This window comes from Cyrtonyx montezumae, unplaced genomic scaffold (assembly GCF_038088225.1).
Source record: "Cyrtonyx montezumae isolate F1298 unplaced genomic scaffold, pur_monq_1.0 scaffold_1, whole genome shotgun sequence".
NCBI lineage: Eukaryota > Metazoa > Chordata > Aves > Galliformes > Odontophoridae > Cyrtonyx > Cyrtonyx montezumae.
In genome coordinates this window covers 23,765,439-23,789,169 of record NW_027071825.1, presented here as the reverse complement: position 1 = coordinate 23,789,169, position 23,731 = coordinate 23,765,439, and the positions used below count along the sequence as shown (strand labels likewise).

Here is a 23,731-nt window from a genome sequence, read left to right as displayed (position 1 = left end):
TGTAAAAATCAGACTAACAGCTCCTCCAGAACCAGCAGTAAAGCAGAAGTGAATCAGATCCAAGCCCTGCTTAGCTTTGCAGCAGCTTTCATTGGAATATAATGGAACATTTTCATCTGCTCTTCCTAAACAAACTTGCTTGGATGTGTCTTCTTCCAACATAGATGTGAGGGTTACCCACAGAAATACCACCTCTGCTGCATTGAGAACATTTATAGGTTGAACAGGCCCTTAGCTTGTACATCCAGAGCCACGTATTAGGCAATTTTCCTTTTGCTTACATCCCAGGCTTGCTAGATGAAACCAAACCTCTCCCAGCTCCTCATCTGCCCTTCACAAGTTGATCAAAGCACAGAATACTGTTTTAAAAAGGAAATGCCACTGAGAGCAATATGCTTTCTGTTGTCTGGGAAAAAAAATCCTGCTGATAAGGATCCCGGTGCGGTTCAAAACGACAGGATGAAGTGACAAAGAGCCCATGTCACCTCTGTGTCCATTCAAGGCATGGCACTGGACAAGGAACAGGTCGTGTCATGACTCCTGCTGCACAGACGTGGCTGGTATTGATAACTGGTACTGTGTGAATCGTTTTGCCATAGAGGTATAATGCTGTGATGCTGATAAATTGCTAGAGAGCTCAACAGAGGGGGAGGGCAGAGGCATACGCAGGGCACAAACTGCTGTCAAGGCTCCTGCGGCATTGTCAGCACGTGGCGTTTTCCTGTTGCTCACCCTAAAGCAAAATACACACATGAACATCACCCACAGCGCTCTGATGGCTCTCGCTGAGCAGGAAGCCATAGTGACGCCAGAGCCACCACACAGACACCTGCACACGTGTGGCTTTTGTGCTGCTTTGCGTGTGGATGTCATCGGGCTGAGGAGGGTTTGTTTGCTCTCTCACTTATCACTTTGTTGCTTCCCCTGAGCTACCACTTGGCCGCCATCTTTCGGAGAAGAGTTTGTCTTCCTTGTCTGGGTCTCCTCGTCCCAGCACAACCTGTGGAATTGGTCTCCTTCTGTCACTACAGGTGTAGCCCCGATAAAAGTCAGTTAGCTTGCTGGATCCTTGCCATCCCTTCCTTGTCCGGTTAGTGGTCCGAGCCTCATCCCAGCTGCAAATACCGCACACAGACACTGACATGCAAGGCCTGCTTCCCTGCTCCCAGCCCCGTGGATCCAGCACTTGGGACTGAAGGGGCACAAAGGCCGGCAAGATATCTCAACAAAGAGCTGGCAACAGGCTATTGGGAAGTGTTAAATTATACATGCTTTGTTCTAGGGCCCCGCAATACCCCGGCAGAAGTGCAGAGCCTTCAGCAACTAACGAGGCCAACCCCCGGCCCCCCAACATGACACCCCACGGCAATCCTCCCTTCTCGAGCCCACCGAGGGGGGCGGGGCCGCGCCCGCATTGACAGCCGGCTCGTCCAATCGGAGAAGGTCTTGCTTGCGCTCTCCCTGCTCCTTCACTTCCTGCTGCCCTTCTCCAAGCGCTGAGCTGATTGGATACCGTCAGCACCCGGAAGTGCGGGGCTTAGCCATCGCTTCCGGTCGTTGCTAGGCGACGCGGTCTAAAGTGGCTTCCGGGTGGCGGGGCCTGCTTCCAGGAGCGCGGCGGCCTCGGCGGGGCTGGCGGCACCATGAGCACCATGTTCGCCGATACGCTTCTCATCGTCTTTATTTCCGTCTGTACTGCGCTGCTGGCCGAGGGTTAGTGCTGTCTGGGGCCGGGGGGGGCTGCGGTGAGGCCTACCCCGGCCGGGCCGTGTGCGGCAGTAGGCCGCGGAGCCGGGCAGGGCCTGCTGGTGTTGTTCAGGATGGAGTCGGGGGTGGCTGACAGGGGGCTGCCTCCCCTTTTCCGTGCTACTGAGTGTGGGAGGAGAGGAAGGGTTGGGGGGGATTAAGGGTTGTTCGGCGGGGACACAGGGAGAGCAGTACAGGGAGGTGTGAAACAGGGATCGCTTAGTCAGAGCCCCTCAGGGCTGGAGATTGGGGGTGGTACAGGTGGGCTTTGGGAGCTTAGACTTGCAATGAGGGTGACTTAGATTGGCTGCAGTTGGGGGTTGTTAAATGGTACCATGAAGAAACAGGAGTGGATTTTTAAGGACTGGTTGGATTAATATTTTTGGGGGGCAGTCTGAGTCAGAGGCTGCTCCCTTTCCCTGACACTGAGCTATATCCCCAAATCACTTCACATCCCAGAGCTGCATGACCTTATCTCTGGGGAAATTCAAGGGCAAAGAGAGCACCATGCTGAATATGGCATTTACTTTCTAGGAGTCCTCCTGTATTGCACTGTGATCTGTTGGTGTTCACCTCATTGCCTTTTGGGAGGACAGAGCAGTGTGACTTTCCAAAGTGTATATGTGGCTCCCTTCCCTGCAGCTGATGATCTCAGGGAATCAGTAGCTGAGCACTTGTATCAAAGCAAAGCCAAAAAGGGTCTAAAGAGCCTTATATTAGAGCTCAGTTTCAACAGCTCAGAAACCTCTGGCTCAGTACTTGTGGTATGACTGGTCTGATGATTTGTGGCACCTTTGTTGTATTATAATGTGGATTTGTAGGCACAGTATATTTTCTGCACATGTTTGTGAGCTTGTATGGTTATTTATCACAAGAGATATTCACTTACCTAGATACATGCTGGTTATTTGTTTCAGGTATAACTTGGGTGCTGGTGTATCGAACAGACAAATACAAGAGATTAAAGGCTGAAGTGGAAAAACAGAGCAAAAAATGTAAGTACTTTTTGGATAGTAGAGAGAATGTCTGCTGTCCTTGTAGTCTGCTTTGGCAAATGTAAGAATGAGCAGAGTCTGTGCTCTGAGATATTCCTGCTGCATTTTCTTCTAAGGGAGAGAAGTTCAGGCTTCATTGGATCTGAATTTTACAGGATACCTAAATTAAGCACAGAGGGGACTTATCTCTGTGCTTAATTTTTGCCTTTTTGTGGAATTGAGGCTGTCAGAAAGACCTGAATTGTGCCACATTCCCCCTCCAGCTTTTCTTGGAGGACAGAAGGGAGATCAGTACTGGAGTCAGCTTCTGAGCATGAGTAGCTAGTGTGTGTATATATATGTGTGTATTCCTTTAGATCCCTGAAATAAATTCAGGGATGAAGCTTCTGCATTTCTAGGAGGATGAAGGATTTGAGATATGTAGTAAGAAAGAGCAGTTTGATGAAATATCATGAATGGTAAAATATAATACATTTAAAAAAAAAAAGGATGATTAAGGATGGGAAATGAGTATGGACAGAGTCGTGATAAAAGGATCTAAGCTGCCAGCTGATATAAAAATACACTAGTATAAACTGAAAACAAAAATAGAATTGGGTAGGAAAAAAAACTGTCCCAGATAACTTCAGGAATCCTGGGAAGGATTAAACAAGGATAGGAAAAGGGAGCAGAGAGTGAGCAGTCAGAAGATACATGTCAGACATTAAAATAAAAAGAAATTGTAATAAGTTATGTTTGAGTACGGAGTGTTTCGGTGGACCTGTCTGTATCCGAAGCCAAGGAGCAGAGGGAAAGCTGAGCTCAGTGTTCAAACTTGATTGTATATTCACTGTGCAAGTTGCAGCAGTAAGAGACAGTACGTGATGACGTGGGGGCTGATCCTCAGCTGGTACTAGCCTTAAAGCATTTTTCCCCCATGATATCAGTGCTTCTGGAAAGCAAGAGAAAATATCATTAAACCACGTTCTTTCCAATTTAGCCCTCCCATGGGCAAGATAAGCTGGAAGGTGAAAGTTAGTCATCCTTGAGTCTCAGCTTCTAAATTAGAGGCTTTTGTCATCACAGCAGTATCAGATAGGGATTGCATCTCTGCCCACCCCACTCTAATCCCTCTTGGCTGATAAAAACGTGTTGGGCAGAATTAGCCACAGAAGGCAAGTTAAAGAAGCAGATGAAACCCAGCTGAAAACTGAAGCGTAGAGCTCGAAGGCTGTTAACACGGCTTAATCTCTGCAGTTATTAAACTGATAAGATTGCAGCAAGACTTCAGTGCTTTACTGCAGTTTGTTTTTATAGCGTCCTGATATCTAGGTTATAATCCATGAAGGGAAAGTTCATGCATCTCAGTTAGTTTCTAATCTCCTTGCTTGACACCCCCTCAATCCCCTGAATCACCCCTTCCCCCCAAAAAAACCCCAAACAGAATAATAAGGAGTTACTAAAAAATAAGGCTTGATTTTTTTGTTTTCCTCTCATGTCCTGAGGACAGCTGGCTGACCTGATGGCTTACAGACAATTTGTAGAGCACTTGAGCCACACCTTTCAGCTGTTATCCAACACATCTGAAACAGGAAAAAACACATGAGAGATCTTTAAATTCTCCTTTGGGAGTACTAGCAATCCTAATGGTTTGCCAAAACAAACAGGCTGAGTAGTGTGCTTGAACAGCATTGTTACTCATAATCCTTAGTTTCATCTCTTCTGCTTTCTTGTTTCTGTTGAGAGACACTGTGTCATTGGAGACTGAAGAAGAAATGATAGCAACTGTCCTGGGATAAGTGTAGTGTAAACTTGCAGGGAGTATTTCTGGTCTGCAGGGTATTGTTGGAAGTGTTATCCACATTCCTGCAGACAGCCTTGTGAGATTGCCTGACAGTTATTTGTTCTGTGCAAGCCATAAGGGAAGTAAGGCTGTAGGGTCCCTCAGGGTTGATGCAAGGCCCCATAGCATACCTGGAGTGAAGCTGGGATCTGGAAAAGCCCCATTGTTACAGCTGGGTAGAACAGATAGTCCTGGAAAGTCAGTGTTTTCCAGACTATGGGATTGTGTGGATTAGGGTTGGGTTGGATTGATCAGGATATCCCAGCTGGGAACAAAATGCTTTGTGAGCAGTGGGTGTATGGTTGTCTGGCACCTCTCTCCAGCATTCCCTCTGAGCAGGCTTGCCTAGCTTGTGCCCTTGTAGCTTGCTTGTACAAGATGTGCTTATTCTTTGGAAAAACAGCTGTCTTACAACAGGTGAGTTGTAGACGATGTGTGGACACCTTGTTTAGGCTAGCATGCATTTCCTGGCAGTTGTGTGTGGCTGATTTGCAGATTACAAGCACTTCAGAAGCCACTGTGATGAACCTTTGTGTGACTTGGAAGGCTGTCTTCAGTTCACCTGTGCTTTCAAATCCAGACTGGAGTATATTTGTGGTTCCCTGCTGCAGTGGATTAGAAGGCCCTCAGAGGACCCTTCCATCTCTAGGGATTTTATCATCTATGATCTAATGTCTGTGCTGAGCTAGTACTAATGTGAGAGAAGAGTTCTGGTGCTCAGCTCTCTACAGCTGATTGTGTGAGCTTACAAGAGTCAAGTGTACTTGTTGGAAAGCACAGTAGATATATGTAGGGTTTAGGGTAAGAAAAGACTGCTGTATGTTTCTGTGCTATAGCTGTACTTTATTATTCCCACCTGTAGTGCTCTTGTTATAGATCGTACTTGGAGAGCTGTCTCTTTTTGGAAAAGCTGTTCTTGCTGTTTCCAGAAGAGCACTTTCAGATGAGCAGCACGCTTTCTGTATTTGCAGTTTGCAATGCTGGTTTTATGTTAGCTATTTTATATACATACAGTGGATTTGTTTGGCGAGTGTCTGACTTGGGGTTTTACTGTGAGCTTAGGCTCTTACTTTAAAAGACTGAAAATGCTTCAGTACTAATGAATTGAAGAGGAATGGAGATGCTCTGGCTGACTGCTTGGACAGTTTCCCCTGAGCATTACACCCCTTCTTCACAGGCAGGCAGAGAACACAAGCTTTCCTGTGTTCTGCTTCCCACTGCAGATAATCAGGAGCAGTGCTTGCCACAAAGCTCTTTTCATTAGACTTGCTGAATCAAAAGTACTGTCTAGTACTATTGACAAATCAGCAGTGGTCATTTGAGCTAAAATTGTCCTCAGGCTGCTTGGTTAACAGTGTAATGTGTTCTTGACAGAGCTGAAAATTGACTCTTCGAAACGTTCCTATATCTCATCCAAGCTTGGAAAAGATTTTGAATTCTAAATGTTCGGTTTGCATCTGGTCAGCCTCGAGTGGCTTATAACTTTGGTTCTAAACATGCTCATAGCCCTGGCTTCCTTTCGTGCCTCTGTTCTCTAAAGGGAATAAAATCATTCTCCTATGTGGAAGGAGGGGGGTTAGTGTCTGTGCAGAAGTGATGGAATATCTTTCTTTGTGTTTTGCAGTGGAGAAGAAGAAAGAAACGATAACTGAATCAGCGGGCCGACAGCAGAAAAAGAAAATAGGTAAGGCTAGGAGAGGAGCACTGAGAAACTGAAGGGATTTTTTTTTCTGTCTCTCATTGTCAATACAGTTTTACTGTGTTAAGGTAACTCTTTAAGGAGTGCCTTGTGCAAGGATAATATGGTAGATGTTTAATGCATCTGAGCTTTAGAAGATCCTCTTATCTGCACGAGCCTGAAGTAAAGCCTGGTTAAATTATTACAGAAATCATAGTGAGAACACTTCTGAGAGCTCCTGGGAGTTGGTTTCCTCGTTCCTCTGTGACGCCAGATAGCTGGATTGGTCATTTGATCTGTACAAAGCTCTGGAGTAATTATAAACATATCTTCAAACGGTTCTTCCTAAGTATAAAACCTGTTATCCTAAACTCCTGAAAGGAGAGGAACCTAAATTGTTCCTCTGGTGTATTTTCAGCTTTTAGTCTTAAGTAACCCATACGTGGGATGAATGCTAATTACTGAATAAGGCAATTTTTAAGTGGCTGTTGTTACTTCTGGTCACTTTTCAGTGTGTCAGTGGCTTTGCAGGGTGCTATCCAAGCTATGTTTCGAGCAGAGGATATTTTACTTTCGCTTGGACTAAGCCAATAAACAGTAGAATCTGAGGAATTCAGGTGCTGCACTGTTATGTTTTCTTTTTTAATATGCTGAAATAATCTTGTTTTGCAAGCAAAAACAAAGTACAAAGGGATTAAGAACAAAACTTAGGAAGTGACCACTGATCTTGTTTGCTGTGTTGCTTGCTGGCCAAGCTTAAGATACCGAGCATTGGTTTGGTTTGGTTTTGTTTTGCAAGTGCTGCAAAAGTCATTTGCTTTCTGGCAGAGCTGCTTTCTTAGTGTTTCTGAAAAATCAGGCCTACATGTCCATCTGGGCATCCAGAAAATGACTCACAGCTGTTGAAAACTGATGTCAGTGGCTTACTGAATTATGCAGATTGTAGCGTCGTCGTAACAGTCAGATTACTTGTGCTGAGGTTAATTTGAGATGATAAAAACAACAGAAGACAGCTTCACAGGTAAGTCACAGCTGTGCTGCAGACCTGCCCCAGTTGCTGCATGTCTTGTGCACAGAACGAGGCAGGAGGTGTGTGCACAACTCTTCTTGATCATATAAAAGGTGAATCATGCACTTTGTCCTAGGAGGGAGGATGAAAGTTGCCTGGGCAAGCTTAATTTGGTGTTTCCTACTTAACAATTTCTATTAATTGTAGAGGGAGCCACTTTTACAGTGTCTAAATCAACTGTTGTGCTTCTAAAGCAGCTTTTTGCCACTTCAGCTGGAAGAGTGTGTTTGATAATTTATAAATGTATAACTGTACTGGGGATCTGGGCTGTGTTCTTCATCGCTGTGTAACCTTTAGTCAATCTAAATAGGTGCTTAGTTATGTAGGTGAGGGGAAAAAACAAGTATTTGTGCCAAATGTGATTCCTAAAGATCTGGCCTAGTTGTTGAAATGTCTGAAAACAAAACTTTCCACCCAGGTCAGGAAACAGGTGTCTGCAAAGTTCCTGCCTGTGGGAATGGTTTGCACTTATAAGCAATTGAAAACAGCAAGAAGGATTCTAAGAAATTGGGTAGCTCTTGCTTTGTAACCACGCTGATTGCAAGTGTCTGTTATTTACCAGCTTTTATTCAAGGCTTGAATGATAACCCTCTGAGCTTCTGTGTTGTGGGCTCCTTGTGCTGAAACTTCACCAGGGATCTGCTGGGCAGCTTGCCTGTCAAATAGCTCTTGACAGTGGCTCTGCATCCCCCCCTTTCTCACACTATGCTTTAGATACTTCATCCACATCCTTACCACAGCTTAGATGTTGTTTCAGAGCCCTGGGTGCACCTCTGGATCCTCAGCCTGACACCTCCAAAATAAAATCCTTGCATATGTGATGTGCTTACAGTGGTGAGTGCAGCTTTCAGGAGCGTGCTTTGTAGGCACTGTCTTTGTTTTCTGGCAGTGTTGTTCATGCTGCTGTGTTAGTTGGTTGAGCTGGCAAATCTGACATTCTGTGCATTTCTTCCAGAAGTGCTGAGTGTACAAATCTTCTAGTTTGCTCCTCTTTTGTGCTTGCTCTGCTGCGTGTTGCTGGGATGGAGAAGCAGTTGGCTATGGATGGTTTTTCCACTTCATACTGTTTGGCACAGAGAGCTGGAGTTGATGTGGGGAGCGTTACTTGTTTGGAGAGCTAGGAAGGTTAAGTCTTCCTGGAAATGAAAACATTCATGTTTCATGCTTGGTATAACTGCTGGTAACTGTTGTTGTTTTTGTCCTTCTAGAGAGACAAGAGGAGAAACTGAAGAATAACAACAGGGACTTGTCAATGGTAAGAAAACTAAAGCCAGTTCCCATCTGCTGAAGATTTCACTCAGCTGTTTTCCAACAAAGTCTCTGTTCGGTTGGCAGCTCGAGCAGCTCTTCCTCCTCACAGTTCTTTCTGGATTTTCTCTGAGAGCTGCAAATTTTAGGATGAGCTCTCCAGCAGTTACCACCTCACCTTATCCCCACTTCTAGCTCCTTTCATTTTTATAAGCCTCCGTGGTGTAGAACTTAGAAGTAAGTTCTCTTTTAAGCTGTCTCTTTAGAATAAATTCCTGGTGATTATGTAGGCTTACCTTTACAACGCAGTGGTCCACACTGTGGCTGCCTTTGTGCCCAGTTGTTGACCAGACCTGACTTTGAGTGCTCTCTGGTTGCTCCTTTTGCAGTCCCTCCAGCCTTCTGTCTCATCTTTTTTCCTTTTAGATTCCAGTGATGCTGTACAAGGCCTGCTCTTGAGCTTGTGAGCCCTAACCTCTCACTGTAGGCCTGATGTCTGCTGTTTGGTTATCTCTGACCTTTCATCTTACAGGTTCGGATGAAATCCATGTTCGCCATTGGCTTCTGCTTCACTGCCTTGATGGGAATGTTTAACTCTATGTAAGTATCAGCTTTCCGTGTTCTTCTTAAATGTTCATGTTGAATATATATACTTCTTTAGGGTTTTATCCAAGAGTTGTAACAAATCTGTGAAATGGATCAATATCTCATACAAATTATGTGATCTGGTCGTAGCATGTTTATTCTCAGGAGTGGATACTGAAAGCTGAATGCTATTAAATTGAACTCAATGAATGCAAACTAGAGATGGCTTATGATCCGTTTGTTTGGGACCATTTTGACTAGGATGTGTTTGGTAGATTCCAGGCAAGCAGCCATGGTCTTTGGCTCTGCTATAATGTGACTAAAGAACACTCACAAGCAAAACTGGGTCAGCTCTCCTGCCCTTAGAAATGAGCTGTAATTGCAGAGTTTGTTGTTGCCCTACTTAAGGTGATCAGAATCAAGATACCAACAGGTCCAGGCATATGGGCTCTAATCTTCTTTTGCCTTAGAAATGACCTGGACTTGGTCTAGTCAAAATCTGAAACAAACCAAAAAAATCTGATTTGCGTGGTCATGGAAATCTTTCTTTCCGAGATGCAAAACTGAAAGGCTGCTTGGCTTCTGCAACTTGATTCAGTCTTGAAATGTGAACTTCCCGTTAGCTGTTAAATCTGAAGATAATGTGAGCATGGTCAGTATGACCTTCAGGAGTCTGTTCGGTTTCTAGGCAGTGTACTTACTCTGCAGATGGGTATTTACATTCTTGGGGTGGCAGTCCTTAGGGTACAGTCAGATGTTATTTTACTGCAGGTCTGTGGGTGGATAATTGCAAGCAGGGAGTAACAGAACTGCCACTGTGTGGGCTCTCTATTTATTCAGCTTAGTCTGACTGTGGCATCCAGCGTTCTCTGGAATGCTGTGAAACTGAGCAGAGGAGCATGGCACTGAAGTACTTTAAATTCTGGGTATAGTCTTGATTCATTGTTGACTCACTTAACTGCAGGCCTTTGTATGGATGGAGGTGCAGCTTGAGTTGTGCCCAGAACGTGGTGTCTGTCTGGGATCCAGATGTGTAGTGCTACACAAACAACTGGCCCAACGCAAGCAGAAAGCCCCACAGTATTGTGTCCAGTTTCCTGGGGTTGGAAAGAGAGAGTTCAGACCACACTGACTGACAAGTGTTACAGAGCTGTAAGTTCCCTGTGTGGTTTTGAGATGGAAATGATTTTGATTATATCCTGAGTGGCTCCTCCTTCTGTGCTTGTTATCTTAAAATATGAGTTTATTGGCTCCTTCTTCTTTGGGACCACCACACTGATGTGTATTCTTCCTGTGGGTTTCCATCCACAGAGCTCATGCTGCTATCCCCAGGTCTCACGTGATGCTTTCAGACAAGTCTTGCCTTAAACTGCCCCTTTCTTCTGAGGCCATCCTGGGAGCCAGCACACGAGCAGCAGGAGCCATCCAGAGAGCGTTGTTTGAACTGAAATAGCTTTGTTGCTGAGTATAGGAGTTCTGAGGCCACTGAATTAAAGCTGGAGACTTGTCTGCCTTGCCTTTGGAGTCAGGTAGTTAGATTTTCTTTTTGCTCTTGGTCTCAGTACAAGGTAGCTAGTGCATTTGTACCTGAGCAGCAGCTTTGCTGGCATTTACCTGCACTTTCTTGTGCTTGCAGAATGGTTTGAGGAGCAGGTTCTCACTCGTGTGCATCCACTCTCTTGACGTGGTGCAAAGACTAGCTGCTTGGCTCAAGGGAACACTTCAGTTACCAGTGCAGGATGCTTTTAGGCTCCTTCGGGGAAGATGCAGTTGCCAGCTCATTCACTGAGGCACTGTGGGTGTGGTATGAAGAGGAAGAAAAGGATGGCCGACACCTGCAATGACTATAGCCCAACTTGCTTGGTTTCCTGTTCTTGAATGAGTTGGTTGGTCTGGAGGACAAAAGGAGCAGGAGTCAGGTGGGAGCATCGTGGTGTTGCCACCCTTTGGACAGGTGCTGTTCAGACACTGCTGTGCTGTGGCTGGGCACCTCATCTTTGCCAAGTCAGCCGAAACAAAATGGAAATGACCATGATGATTGCCTCTGTCTCAAAGCAGCAGGGTAGGGCACGCTGGAAGGATTTGTTGGAGCCTGGTTTAAACCCAGAGAACAGAGTGCTGTGTGAAGATGAGCAGTTGTGGCTTAAAAGGTACCCTAGGGCTGGGAGCTCTGTAGCAGCAGTGCCCTCCAAGCAGACGGGCTTTCTCTTGGGAGAGAATTTAGCTTCTGTGTGTCTCCATTTTCTCTTGTCAGAAGCTTCTCAGTGCAATCAGTTCCCCGTCTTGCTCTGAGCTGTGCGTTTCAGCACCTCTTCATGATCATTGTGAAAGCCTGCTGGAGGAAAAAGCAGGTACCTCAGGGTGCTGCTGCTGGAGCACTTGTCATTCTCACAGCAGGAATAACGCAGGATTTTAAACCACTGGGGGATGTTACTGGGAGATAAACATCCGTTCCTGGTTCTTCTGCCAAACTGCCTGTGAGATGTAAACAAAGTTGGCATGTGTTTGAGCTGTAGCTGTGTGAATGCATCTCCACAGGAAAGAGAGCTCGTTTAGGATCTCTTGAAACAAGAAACACCTGTTAGAAAATCAGCACACGAGGAGAAAATAACATCCAAATATGCACACGCTGATGAGGCGTCGTACACACTTCACTTCAAAAGGTTGGGACGACTGTCTGGGCTGGGAGAAATCTTTGCAAACAGGCCAGAATTCACACTCTGCTTGATGCCCTGGAATGTGGAGCTGGAGGAGCTCCAGGAGCAAAGCAGGCTGCTTGGAACAGGGGGCATCTTCCTGCCTCTGCTGCCTTCACAGAGACAGCACCAACTGCCTTTGCTGTGTTGTGTGCTTTTGAAGGATATTTTCTGCTGAGAAATATATCTTGTGCTGAGAACTGTAGCTGCTCCAGGAAAGAAACAGATGTCTTCACTGATGCTCTGCTTAACAGTGCTCTTTTGCTTAAAGCAAAGAGTCAGTCTTCTTGCAGTACCTGCAGTACAGCAGGGTGATTGTCATCCATCCTGTTCCAGTGCTGAGTGGATTCTTCAACAAAATGCACCAGGAAACTGCAAAATGGGATGGTTTAGCCTCTTACAGAGTATAAAAGGATGGGCTGGGGAAAGCAGCGTGGCTTTGCAGCCTTCCATGCTCTTGTCTGCTTTGGTGGCCTGCCTGTTCTTCCTTTAGCCAAGTGCTCATTCCCCAGATGTGATCCACTGCTCTCATTTTATTTTCCAGATTTGATGGCCGAGTGGTGGCAAAGCTTCCTTTCATCCCCCTCTCATACATCCAGGGTCTGTCCCACCGCAACCTTCTGGGTGAGGATTACACCGACTGCTCCTTCATCTTCCTCTACATTCTCTGCACAATGTCTATCAGGCAGGTGAGTACATCACTGTCTCTTGCATGCCTGGAGCAGGGAAAGCACACAAAGTAAGGTCTAGCCATAATTACACCGCAGTGCTAAGACAGAGATAGCAGGAATGGGTTTATTTCCTGTGTGTGTTTCTGATTCTCTTTGTTAATTAACGTGCTCAGAGACTGCTTCCATCAGAAGCCAATGTGAGCACCACTTCTTACCTATCAGTTGTGACCTTCACAGTAATAGGAGGAAAGAAAAGCATAGCATCTTCAGGGGAAAATTCCTCAGTGGCTTGAGGTTTGTAGAGGTGAAATCTGTCCACAAACTTGCTAAAAATAGGTGAAGAGTTAAAGCTACTAGGTTTGGTTATTTATTTTTTTCGTTTTTGCTTTTGTCCTTATTTTTTATGCTGGCCACCTGATTATTTATTTTCCCTTTTGTTTTTTCAACCTTAAGAACTTCACCTTCAGCACCAAGTCTCTCACAGTGTGAGGGACGTGTACTCTTCTGAGTCAGTAAACCAAGAGTAGGGTACATAGGTCCCCAGCAAAGCAGATCAGTGGCATCTTCTGAAATCAGAAGTGTCAGTGAGGATAAAAGGAAGTGCGTGTTCAGGACCAGGCTGTTCAGCATCTGGGTGACTGGCTTGTGCTCAGCAGCAGCATTGTGTCGAGGTGAGGAGGAAGGTTCATTCACTTCTTAACAGGCAGGGTGGCTGGTGAGGACTACAAAGTGGACCTCCTCGGCGCAGCCAGAAGTCTACTTTGCCACATTTGTTCAGCATCCTGGGCATGAATTAATGCATTCTGGAATTTGGATGAATGCTGGTGCTACTGGCTGCAAATGATCAGCTCTTTTATACTTGTTTCCTTTTTCTTTTATTTGCTTCCTGAATTCTTGCTGCTTTCTCCTTGGCCAACGTGTTGCTTTTCCTCAGGGGGTGTCAAGGGACTTAGGTTTAAAAGATAGGCAGAGGGAAGTGACATGTTGTCAGAAGCATCTGGATAAAGTTCCTTTAGTCACTAACAAATTACATTCAATATTGCCTTCCATATGGGGTATGTGTGTTGGAGTGGATCTGTGCGTGAAAGTGGATCTCACATAAAAGCAAATAATGAATTGTAAAATAACTGTAGGTTGATAGGGTCAGCTGGAAGTCATTGGGTTCACACCTCCCCCTCCCCCGCTTCAGAGCAGGGCCAGTTTCCAAGTCCAAGAACCAAAGGCCAGGGCTTTCCTCGTTGTGCTTTCTGCAAGACAAATCTTGTTTCACTTCCCTGTCAGTTGAACAACGTATGTTGCTTAGAAAGCAGTTAGACCCTTTTTAGGTCTTTGGATCATCTTTGTGGAAGGCTGTGGTCTGATGCTGTTCCTTTGGGCGACCTTGTGTGGTGCTATTCTGTTACCTTTAATGTTGAAAAGTCCCTTCTTTCCAACGTTGCAGACTACTGCATGAAACTGATGCACCTATTGAGTTGGTTGGGGACTGTCTTGATGAAAAATCCCCTGTGGATTTTTTTTTTTTTTTGTCCAAAGATAGGATGAGTGTGGTTGGTTTTAGGCCTGGGCATTTCCTGCCGTTGCCTGTTACAAAATGAGTAGACATTGTAAACTGAAAAAAAAAAAAAGCTCTGCTTGTGCAGTGGGAGTGGGTTTTCAAGAGAAATTCTGATAGAGAATTGCTCAATGTGGGAGAGTTCATGCTGATAGCTTGGTGGGGATGGAAGTTACCTTGTTGCTTTCAAGGTGTTTTTGCTCTGAAGCATTACTGCAGCCTTTGTACTGCTGTCTTATCTACGTGATAGTGATTAATTGTACCTGTGATTCTTCATCTGTTAGGCAGCTCCAAGTTTCTTCTTCCTTGCTGTAAGGAGGGATGGGCACAGACCAGCTGTGTTCTTTCTGCAAAAGCTGGGAACTAAAGCTGTGATTCCTGGCATCCCGCAATCAGTTTTATTACTGTTTGGAGTTACTTAGATGATAACAGCATGGGGAAGAGGACTTTGAATGCCTGTGAGAGGCCGAGGGGAGAGGGGAAGAAAGCAATTAAGGGCTTATAATGGTGCCAAAGATTTGTTTCTGGTGCTGTGACTGTAGAGGTGAAAGCTTCATGACCCTTTGTTGTTCCCCTCTATGCAAAAGGGGAAATTTCACTGTGCTGCCTTCTGAACAGCTGTTGGCCCACGGGGGGGAGGATTGATGTGTGAGTGTTTGATACGAGGAGCTTAATGGGACTGTACATCCCTCAGCCTTCCCCTAAATCCTGGAGCTGCCTGCACGGGGTCAAGACAGTGAAGGCAGCCATCCTGGTGGAGCTCCAGAGTAGAGGAACTTCTGTGTATGTGAAAGACCAGAGATCCCAAGGGAAATGCAGGGGAGTATGTGAGGGTGGGGAGGATAACTGGCTGTTGATTAAACTCCCATGAATGAGATGAGCAGCAGCAGGCAAGCTATTCATGCAGTTCTCAGGCATGTGGGGGTGATAAGCTCTTCAGACACTGACTGGGAAGCTTGCTGCCTGTGACCTGGCCAGCATCTCCCAAAATAGTTTACTTGCGGTGAGTAACTTCCTTTGCGTTGTTCCCATCTCTCCCTGGCACGTAAATCCTGTCCCCTAGTTCCTCCTGCCTTCCTGTTTGGAGAGAAGAGGGCTGCTGGGAGAGGCCTTCCAAGGCTCCTTTAGCTGTTGGGTTTCAGCTGGGAAAGTGTGCTACCGGACTGGGTGTGAGGCACAGTGTCAGGGTTACATCCTCTCTCCCTACTCCTGTTTCTGAGCTCCTGGCCTTCACCTGTGCTATGTGTGAAGGAGATCGTGCTGTTATGCCTCAGGCATTTGCTGGTCTTCACTTCCTTTTCACACGTGCTCAAACCATAGATGAGGCCTCTTCTCTCTGAAGTGCATCCCCAGAGGGAGAGGGAGCCAGCAGTTATCCTTACTGCCCCAAGTGCACTTTCCCACGTGGCCTCATCTTCCCAGCCAGTGTTTGTGGCCTCTTCTGGATTTGAAGATGGCTGTGGGAAGAATGAGAGCTGCGTCTGCTTTTGTCTGAGGAGCATTCATGAGAGCTCAGGTGTAGGATTGGGATCCTTATGATGGATCTTTTTCCTGTCACGTTCCTGAAGGTGCTGGTCTTGTTTGCGTGCAGACTTTGCACGTTGCACAGCAGCCTGGGCAGATTTCTGCTGGCCCTTGCCCCAGCCCTGTGTTCCCAGCTGTGTAGACATCAGGATTCCTGACCAGCAAATCTCGCTTTGCAGCTAGTGCAGAGGCACAAAGGAGGCTCCTGTGGAGGGATGATCCTGCAGGATGACTGTAGTCTTGAGTCTACATACAGACACGTCTCTCCTCCTCAGAACTATTCAAGCAGATGTACTAAGTTTAGCACCACAGTTCTCTGCCTGATGCTGAGAACAGGGAGGGAAGGAGAGAGGCAGGCAAGCAAGGCAGTTGATCACACTGATGCTCTGCTTGGATCTCATTCTGTTCCATGGATGAGCCACTACAAAGCTGACAGGGTCTGTGTCTTTTCTGCTTCTGACTCTGCAACACCCTCTGGTGTTACTGAATCTGCCTGTTAGCTGCTCCTGCTTCACTCCCTCTGTCCGTCTCTCGACTAAAAGCTCTGGGAGGAAGACCACAAAAGAAGCTTCCCACAGTGAACTACTCTCTGTGATGAATGCTGTTGCTGAATATCAACCAGTGACTAATTGCTGTAGGCCCTGGATCCAGCTGTGCTATGGTGCTGCTGGAGATGTCCATAGGAACCCACGTGCTGTGTCTTCTGGTGCTGTGCTGTCTGCAGAAGAGCGTGCTCAGCTCTCCCTGAATGCCAGAGAGCTATTGCACGTTCAGTGTGTTGCTTCTGAACTGGTTGTGGGTGCAAATACTCTTCGTGTTTAAAACATAGCTCGCCAGATATCCCTGTTCTGTCATCCTGAGCTGTAGTTATAGATGTGCCCTTCTGTTCTTCTTTCTGCAGAACATCCAGAAGATGCTCGGTCTCGCCCCTTCCCGGGCTGCCACCAAGCAAGCAGGGGGCTTCCTGGGCCCCCCACCTCAGGCAGGGAAGTTTTCCTAGAGCACAGTCACAGCCTTTGCTGCAGGTCTGACAGCACAAGACTGCCTTTGGGGAGCTAAAACAACGGGTTTCTACACTGGTGTCCAAGACCAGCCTATGCAGTATTTACCACTGTCTTGCAGATGAAGTATTCCGACAGCAGTTGCCTGCTCATCAAACCAAGGAGGTTCTCAGAAGATAACTTGACCTTTTGTTTCTGAAAAATAAACGGCTCGGACACGCTGATGTAGATGTCTGTTGTTTGTGCAGCAGGACGAGTAGAGCTACTTCGATGTAGCACGGCTTATGGCACAGAAATAAACCAAGATCTCGAGAATGAGATTTGCAAAACAGTCCAGAAAACACGGAGCGATTGCTGTGTGAGGCGGCCCTTGTTTGGGGCGGCAGCGTTTGTATTCATGCCTCTGAGCCTGCTGCAGTGTGCACTCAAAGCTCCTAGCGTCCTCCTTACCCAGTGCGTTCTCCTTTGCCGCGCACCGACCTGACCCGGTGGCGTTACAGCAGGGCTGTGTCGCCGTGCTCGCAGCGGTGCGCGGCGGGGATCCGGTCCCCCAGCCGCGGCTGCTGGCTGTGTCCTCCGAGCCGCCAGGGGGCGCTCGAGCGCGGCCCGCGCTTTACAACGCGGCGCCCCCCTCCGCTCAGCGCGCAGGCGCGGCGCGGCGCCCCCTGGCGGCGTGGCGGTGCGCGGCCCGTCCCATGGTGCTGGCGCTCCTCCTGCCCCGGCTCCGCCGCCTGCAGCCCGTCCTCGCCATGAGCACCGCCACCGGTACCTTCTCCCTCCAGCAGCCCCTCAACTACCGGGATGGCGGCCGCGTGCAGCCTGCTGACGGCGGGCAGGCCGAGGACGTGTACGAGCCGGCCACGGGTACGTGCAGGCGGAGCGTGAACTTGTTCGTTCTCCTCAGGGGTGGCCGGGTCCTGGTGCTGCTGGTGGGAGGGTAGCACGCTCAAGAAGAAGCCTGCAGAGAGTGGAGGTGATGTGTGAGTGCAGAGGGGCTCTGGAGAAGGGTGGGCCTTGGGTTTGTCCCCCTGGGCTGCGGATCTCCTTCGCAAACCGGCCACGACCGAGCGGGTTTGAGTGGGAGCCGTGAAGCTGTGCGGTGGGACTGAGATGGCTTTTGCTGAGATTCACTTGTTGTTTTGTGCTGACACCGTGCCCAGGCCGAGTGATAACCAAGCTGCTGTGCTCTGGGGAGAAGGAGGTGGACCTGGCTGTGCAGAGTGCCAAGGCTGCCTTCCAGACATGGAGCCAGACATCAGGCATGGAGCGCTGCCGCGTGCTGCTCGAGGCTGCCAGGATCATCCGGGTACGGCGTAGGGCCCTGCGTGCCACCAGGATGCCTCTGTCCCTCTGTGGTGCCCCCAGGAGCTCCAGAGGAACGCGGGAGCTGGAAGCAACCTTTGCCCAGCAGACAGTGGGGTGCTTTGGGCAGGGCACTTGGTCTTATCATGCTGCAGTGTCCTATAGTTCCTTGCCCTCTTCATGCTGTGAGGAAACATGAAGCTGAAGCCATCCAGTCCAGGTCTTGCAAGGCATGCATTTTCCAAGCTGAGATTGCGTAACTGACACATGGGTGAACTTTGAGCTTGTCAGGGCCTGCTGTCCTGTGACCCAGCAGTGCCTTGCTTTAGCCATAAAAAATGCAGGAATGCTGTTTTTAACTCACACACCAGATACACATGTAAGAAACAGAGGGTGCAGTCTGCTAAAGGATGCTTCCCAGCTGCCTTGCTTTGCTCGTCCTTCGCTGAGTCCTCTGCATCTATTCTGATGTTGCTGTTTGCTCGTCCCCCTCCCTTATTTCTGTGCATTCCAATCATTGTTTACCATCTGTCTTCCCTGTTCAGGTTTGCTGGTCTGTCAGATAAGCAGAGCTGTTAAGCAAGACCTCAGCAGCAGTGGAGCCCAGCAGCTATCTGTTTGGCATCCCCCTATGATCAGTTGCCATTGGCAAATTGATAAGTGGTAGTTGGGAATGTATATTTTAGAGGTGATCATTACTCGAGGCAGAGCCTGATTTGGAAGTTGTGAGCATGGGAAGCCCCTTGTGAAGTGCTACCACGGGCTGCTCATGTGTGTTATCGTTGTGCTGTGATCCTCGCAGGAACGGAGAGATGAAATTGCCACCTTGGAAACCATCAACAATGGGAAATCCATCTTTGAAGCCAGAGTGGATATTGACATATCCTGGCAGTGCCTGGAGTATTACGCAGGACTGGCGGGATCTCTGGCTGGTGAGAACTTTATTGCAGTTTGCCCTCTGTTCTGGTATCCCTTGGTTAACTTCCACAGCACGGCACGAGGCATTGGTTTCTCTAAGAGATGCACTACTGCTTTTTCTGAAGATGCTGGGAATATTTTCAGAGATCTCTACCTAATGCTGCTGTGCTCTGTGGCCCTGACACACCCTCTGTTTGCATGCTGGGGCAAAAGCTGTGTCTGTTCCAGCCTAAGTGAGATCTGGCCTCAGAGGCTCTGACCAAACAGGAAGGGGCTTTGTTCATCTCTTACCTCCATCTGTTTGTCCTCTTTGCAGGTGAACACATCCAGCTTCCCGGGGGATCCTTTGGGTACACTCGCAGAGAGCCCCTGGGTGTGTGCGTTGGGATTGGAGCCTGGAATTACCCTTTCCAGATCGCCTGCTGGAAGTCTGCCCCAGCCCTGGCATGTGGTAATGACCCTAAAGCAGATCTCTCTCAGACCCTCTGCTCACTTAAAGTCCTCTTTGAAGCCAGGGGATTCTGCGGGGGACGGGGACTTGGGGGATGGAGTTCCCGACCCTGGGAAATGTGGGTTTTTTATCTGGCTTTTTTTCTCCCTAAACCCACCTTGTTTCCATCTGGCTTCCCTTAGGCAACGCTATGGTCTTCAAACCCTCTCCTTTCACCCCCATTTCGGTGGTGAAGTTGGCAGAGATCTTCACGGAGGCCGGCGTGCCCAAGGGGCTCTTCAACGTGGTGCAGGGCGGAGCGACCACGGGACACTTCCTCTGCCACCACCCAGATGTGGCCAAAATCTCTTTCACTGGCAGCGTGCCCACTGGCGTCAAGGTAAAGGCACCGTCACACTGGGGGGACGCAGGGGGTTTTGTAGTGCCAGCCTTCCTGGTGTGGTGGGGAGCTTGATGTGCCATGTGTGAGGAGTGTGAGGGTGAGGCGTGCCTGGGGACGAGCAAGGAGCGTGAAGCGTTACACTGGGGTCCCAGTTAGTGCACTGGGCATGAGCTCAAGCACTTGGGGCTTTCTGAGCAGCCCCCTCGTTCACCTGGGGGCTCTGAGTTGCTAAAATGGGCATCTGTGTGGGGAGGAGGCTGTGGGAACCAGCTGGGGAAGTGTGTGAATGCTTCTGGCAGTGGTAGCTGAGCGCCTGCAGCCTGCTGGCTTCAGAAGTAGCCTGCTTTCTGTGAATTTCCCACCCTCAATTTAGTCTCAACAAATGAAATGCTCCCTAAAAAATAATTAAGAATAAGTTGAGGGTTGAAAGAGGGGGGGATGTTGCCCCTTGAACTCCCCTGTGTATGCGTACCTGTGTGCTGTGGTGACAGAGAGTCGGTTCCAGTTGTCCTGCGGGCTCATGCTGGATGTGAGACTTCCTGCAGATGGCTCCTCAGGGCTTTTTTGGTTTTGTTTCTATACAAAAAGGAAACCCTCTGAGACTGGAAACGGTCTGAAGTAAACAGAGCCTAAGATGGCCGGCTTGTCCTTCATGTGCACCATCTGCTGCTGTCCCGTGGTAGCCCTCCCCTCGGATCTCTCTGACCCCCCTGCATCACTCTCTGTCCTTTTTTTCTGTCAGATCATGGAGATGGCAGCTAAAGGCATCAAACCAGTGACCTTAGAGCTGGGGGGCAAATCCCCCCTCATCATCTTTTCGGACTGCTCCCTGGAGAACGCCGTGAACGGAGCCCTCATGGCCAACTTCCTCACGCAGGGAGAGGTGCGTATTCAGGTGTGGGTTCCCCTGTTTTCTGCAGGTTTTGTGTAACCCTGCTGGTTAAACTGCTTACCTGCTCCATCCCTGGGAACTGAGCAGCCAGCTCGTGCTGGTGACTTGACGAACTTTGGCCACCTGGTGGCATCGGTAGGGCTGTGTCCAGGTTGGACTGTTGGTGCAGTCAGGAGCAGGATTGCCTGCTGTCCCCGGAGTGTCACTGTCCCCAGGACAAGCTGGCTGTTTTAGCAGCCATGAAGGGGCTTTTCTGAGGGTCTGTGTAGCAGGAACCACGCAGGGAAGGGCAGCAGAGTGCAGCGTGTCTTACTCTGAGCAGCCTGCTCTGTATTCCAGGTGTGCTGCAATGGCACGCGGGTGTTTGTGGAGAGGAAGATACTGGACACCTTCACAAAGGAGGTGGTGAAACGCACCCAGAAAATCAAAGTTGGAGACCCACTTCAGGAGGACACGCGCATGGGAGCGCTCATCAACCGGCCCCACCTGGAGCGTGTCCAGCGCTTCATCAAGCAGGCAAAGGAGCAGGTGAGACTGTAGTGCTGCCTTGTGCCAGCCCTGAAACGTCTCCTGTTCTTCCCAGGCAGCAGACCAGTAACTGCTTTCTTGCCTGTACCTCCCCATAAGCTGTGTTCTTGGAGTGGCTGAATTACTCAGTAGGTGTCCAGGATTTTACATCTGATACTGCCCCTGTGTAAAAAGGGAGAATCCACACACTTGAGTTGTGCTCGTGGCTCACGCCCCTCAGCTGTTACCTCACTTTGTTTCCAGTTTTGTTCGTTGTGGAAAGCATATAAAGGATCAAAAGCCAAATTCAAATCCTGGGGATGGGCTGGAGAGGGGAAAATGATGCTCTGTCAGCAGACTTGACCTGGAGAGGCACCAGGGAAAGGCCCCAGTGTGGTTCCTCTGATGGGAGAGTAAATCTAGCAGGGAGTGTTGGCCAGCCAGAGCTGCAGCAGCTGGGTGGGATGCCCTGGGCGTGCCTGCCTACTTTGTGCTTGCCTCTCTTTCAGGGTGCTCAGGTGCTGTGTGGAGGAGATCTGTATGTACCAGATGACCCGAAGCTGAAGAACGGCTTCTACATGAAACCATGCGTGTTAGGTATGATCCTTCCTGCTAGCAACGTTGTGGTTCTCTGTGTGGATGTTGCAAAGCTTGTTCTGGATGAAGCTGTGTACCCATCTCTGTGCCTGCCTGTGGTGTGGGCAGGCACGTGTATGGGTGCACTAAAGGCAGCTGCAGAACCTGGATGAATGGTGTCCAGAGCAATCTGTGCCCTGACACAGCCAGTGCCTTGCTGCATCACATGCTGGATGAGACAGGGCGGCTGTGCAGTGCTGAGTGCCATCCCAGAAGCTCTTTGGGTTGCTGAATGTAATGCTCTGCCACTAACAATTCCTTCTGAATGCTGCCGTGCTTCCAGGGAGCTGCACAGACGACATGACGTGTGTGCAGGAAGAGATCTTCGGGCCTGTCATGTCCATTCTGCCATTTGACACGGAGGAGGAGGTCGTGGAGAGAGCCAACAACACCAAGTTTGGCCTGGCAGGTGGTGTCTTCACCAGGTACAGCTGGGAAGCAGTGTAGGGAGGGGAGGAGTAGGGGAATGCTGCAGCAACTCGACGTTCCTCTCACAGTGACTGGTGTGGGCATGGATATCCTCCTCCAGGAAAGCTGTAGCGAGACAGTGCCAGAAGGGAACTTTATAAATGACTGCCCATCTCCTCCTGGTTTTTCCTGAAGGGGTAAGGTGGGCCCAGCTGTCCTTCAGGCTCCTTCCAGCCTGCACTTGGCCTGCCTGCCTGCCTGCCTGCACCTGCAGGAGACGTTCACCAGGAGCCTGCCGTGCTGCTGGAAGCATGGAAAGATGGCTCTTGGCTGCTTGCTGTCATCTGCTCTGCTGGTGTCCTTGTCCTGCCCTCTCAAATCAAATGTTGCTCTGAGCGTCCTTGGGAATAGGTGCCACATTCTGAATGGGGAAGGACTGAGGAGGGAGCTGGGATCTGAAAACCACTGCAGCCTGCTGGTCATGGGGATAAGGAGGTGGAAGGGAGGGAGGGCTGCAGCTGCCTTGCCCTTTTCCTGCAGGGATATCCAGAAGGCTCACAGGGTAGTGGCTGCTCTCAAGGCTGGGATGTGCTTCATTAACAACTACAACATCAGCCCCGTGGAGCTGCCTTTCGGGGGATACAAGTCATCAGGTGAGCAACGTTTGGCCTTCGCTGGACTCAGCTTTCCTTTATGCAGGGCTGAGGATGCACCTGGATGTCTGTGATGACAGATGTGTCAGCGTGTCGCTGGGGCACCTCTAAGGGCACGGGTACCGCACCGGGACATGAGAGGGATTACTGCTGGTGACGTGCCCACTGCAGCACTCACTCCTGGCTTGTCCCCCCAGGGTTTGGCAGAGAGAACGGGCGGGCGGCCATCGAGTACTACTCGCAGCTGAAGACGGTCTGCGTGGAGATGGGCGATGTGGAATCCGTGTTTTAGCGGCTGTGGGGCCGCCTCAGGAGAGCGTCAGCCAGAGATGTGGATCATTTACACTGCAGTGAAGTGCTCTAAAATTGTAAGTGCCTGGGGGTGGGGAAGAACGAGAGCAGCTTTTAGCCATCCTGCTCCTGGAGCTGGGTCTGTGGGCCTCCTCTGTGCTGTCTGGTGGAGACGGGGACCTGGCTTTCAGCAGCAGCAGCACCTGCAGCTACCAGAGGCTCGGTGGTGGCAGAGGCCCAGTCCAGGCTGCTTCCCCCCGTTAACACCGTTGTCCTCCACCCTCAGACAGTTTCAGTTCTGTCTTTGTAACAGTACAACCCTGCTCAGTGCGTGTTAAAGCTCCCAGGCACACGGCTGTCCGGTAGCTCTTGGCTCTGTCTCTTCTCTGACTACGTAAAAGCCTTCAGGGTAGGATTTCTTTTTTCTTCTAGCACACTTGTGAACATAAGTTCTGTCTTTTATCTATGCCTCACCTCCAAGGTGGGACAGGATACTGTGGGGATGGTGAGCTGATGCTGCCTTGAGAGGCAGTGCTGCAGATTGTCTCTACACACAGTCAGAGGGGCAGTGAGCTCTAACATAAGCCAGATTGCTGCCCACCTTAATCAAAACCTGTCTGATTTCCTTTCTCTAGGCCTTCCTTTAGAAACACGAGAGTTGTATGATGATGAAACAGCAAATTTATATCTTTTCTTTTGTAGCA

General features: G+C 48.9%; 2 protein-coding genes across 2 annotated transcripts; both read left to right on the top strand.

Moving 5' to 3' along the window:
• The first annotated feature begins 1,600 nt into the window (after positions 1-1,600).
• TMCO1 (transmembrane and coiled-coil domains 1) lies at positions 1,601-16,811 on the top strand. The gene is made up of 7 exons (XM_065743561.1): positions 1,601-1,713; positions 2,664-2,741; positions 6,188-6,247; positions 8,519-8,565; positions 9,091-9,158; positions 12,384-12,528; positions 16,488-16,811. The coding sequence occupies exons 1-7, from the start codon at positions 1,644-1,646 to the stop codon at positions 16,584-16,586; spliced, it is 567 nt and encodes a 188-aa protein (XP_065599633.1). The 5' UTR covers positions 1,601-1,643; the 3' UTR covers positions 16,587-16,811.
• Positions 16,812-17,281: 470 nt separating this feature from the next.
• On the top strand, positions 17,282-23,260 carry ALDH9A1 (aldehyde dehydrogenase 9 family member A1). Its single transcript, XM_065743547.1, has 11 exons — positions 17,282-17,451; positions 17,748-17,893; positions 18,692-18,821; positions 19,124-19,258; positions 19,441-19,637; positions 20,383-20,523; positions 20,872-21,060; positions 21,549-21,636; positions 21,959-22,100; positions 22,624-22,736; positions 22,934-23,260. The coding sequence occupies exons 1-11, from the start codon at positions 17,283-17,285 to the stop codon at positions 23,026-23,028; spliced, it is 1,545 nt and encodes a 514-aa protein (XP_065599619.1). The 5' UTR covers position 17,282; the 3' UTR covers positions 23,029-23,260.
• Positions 23,261-23,731: the final 471 nt, after the last annotated feature.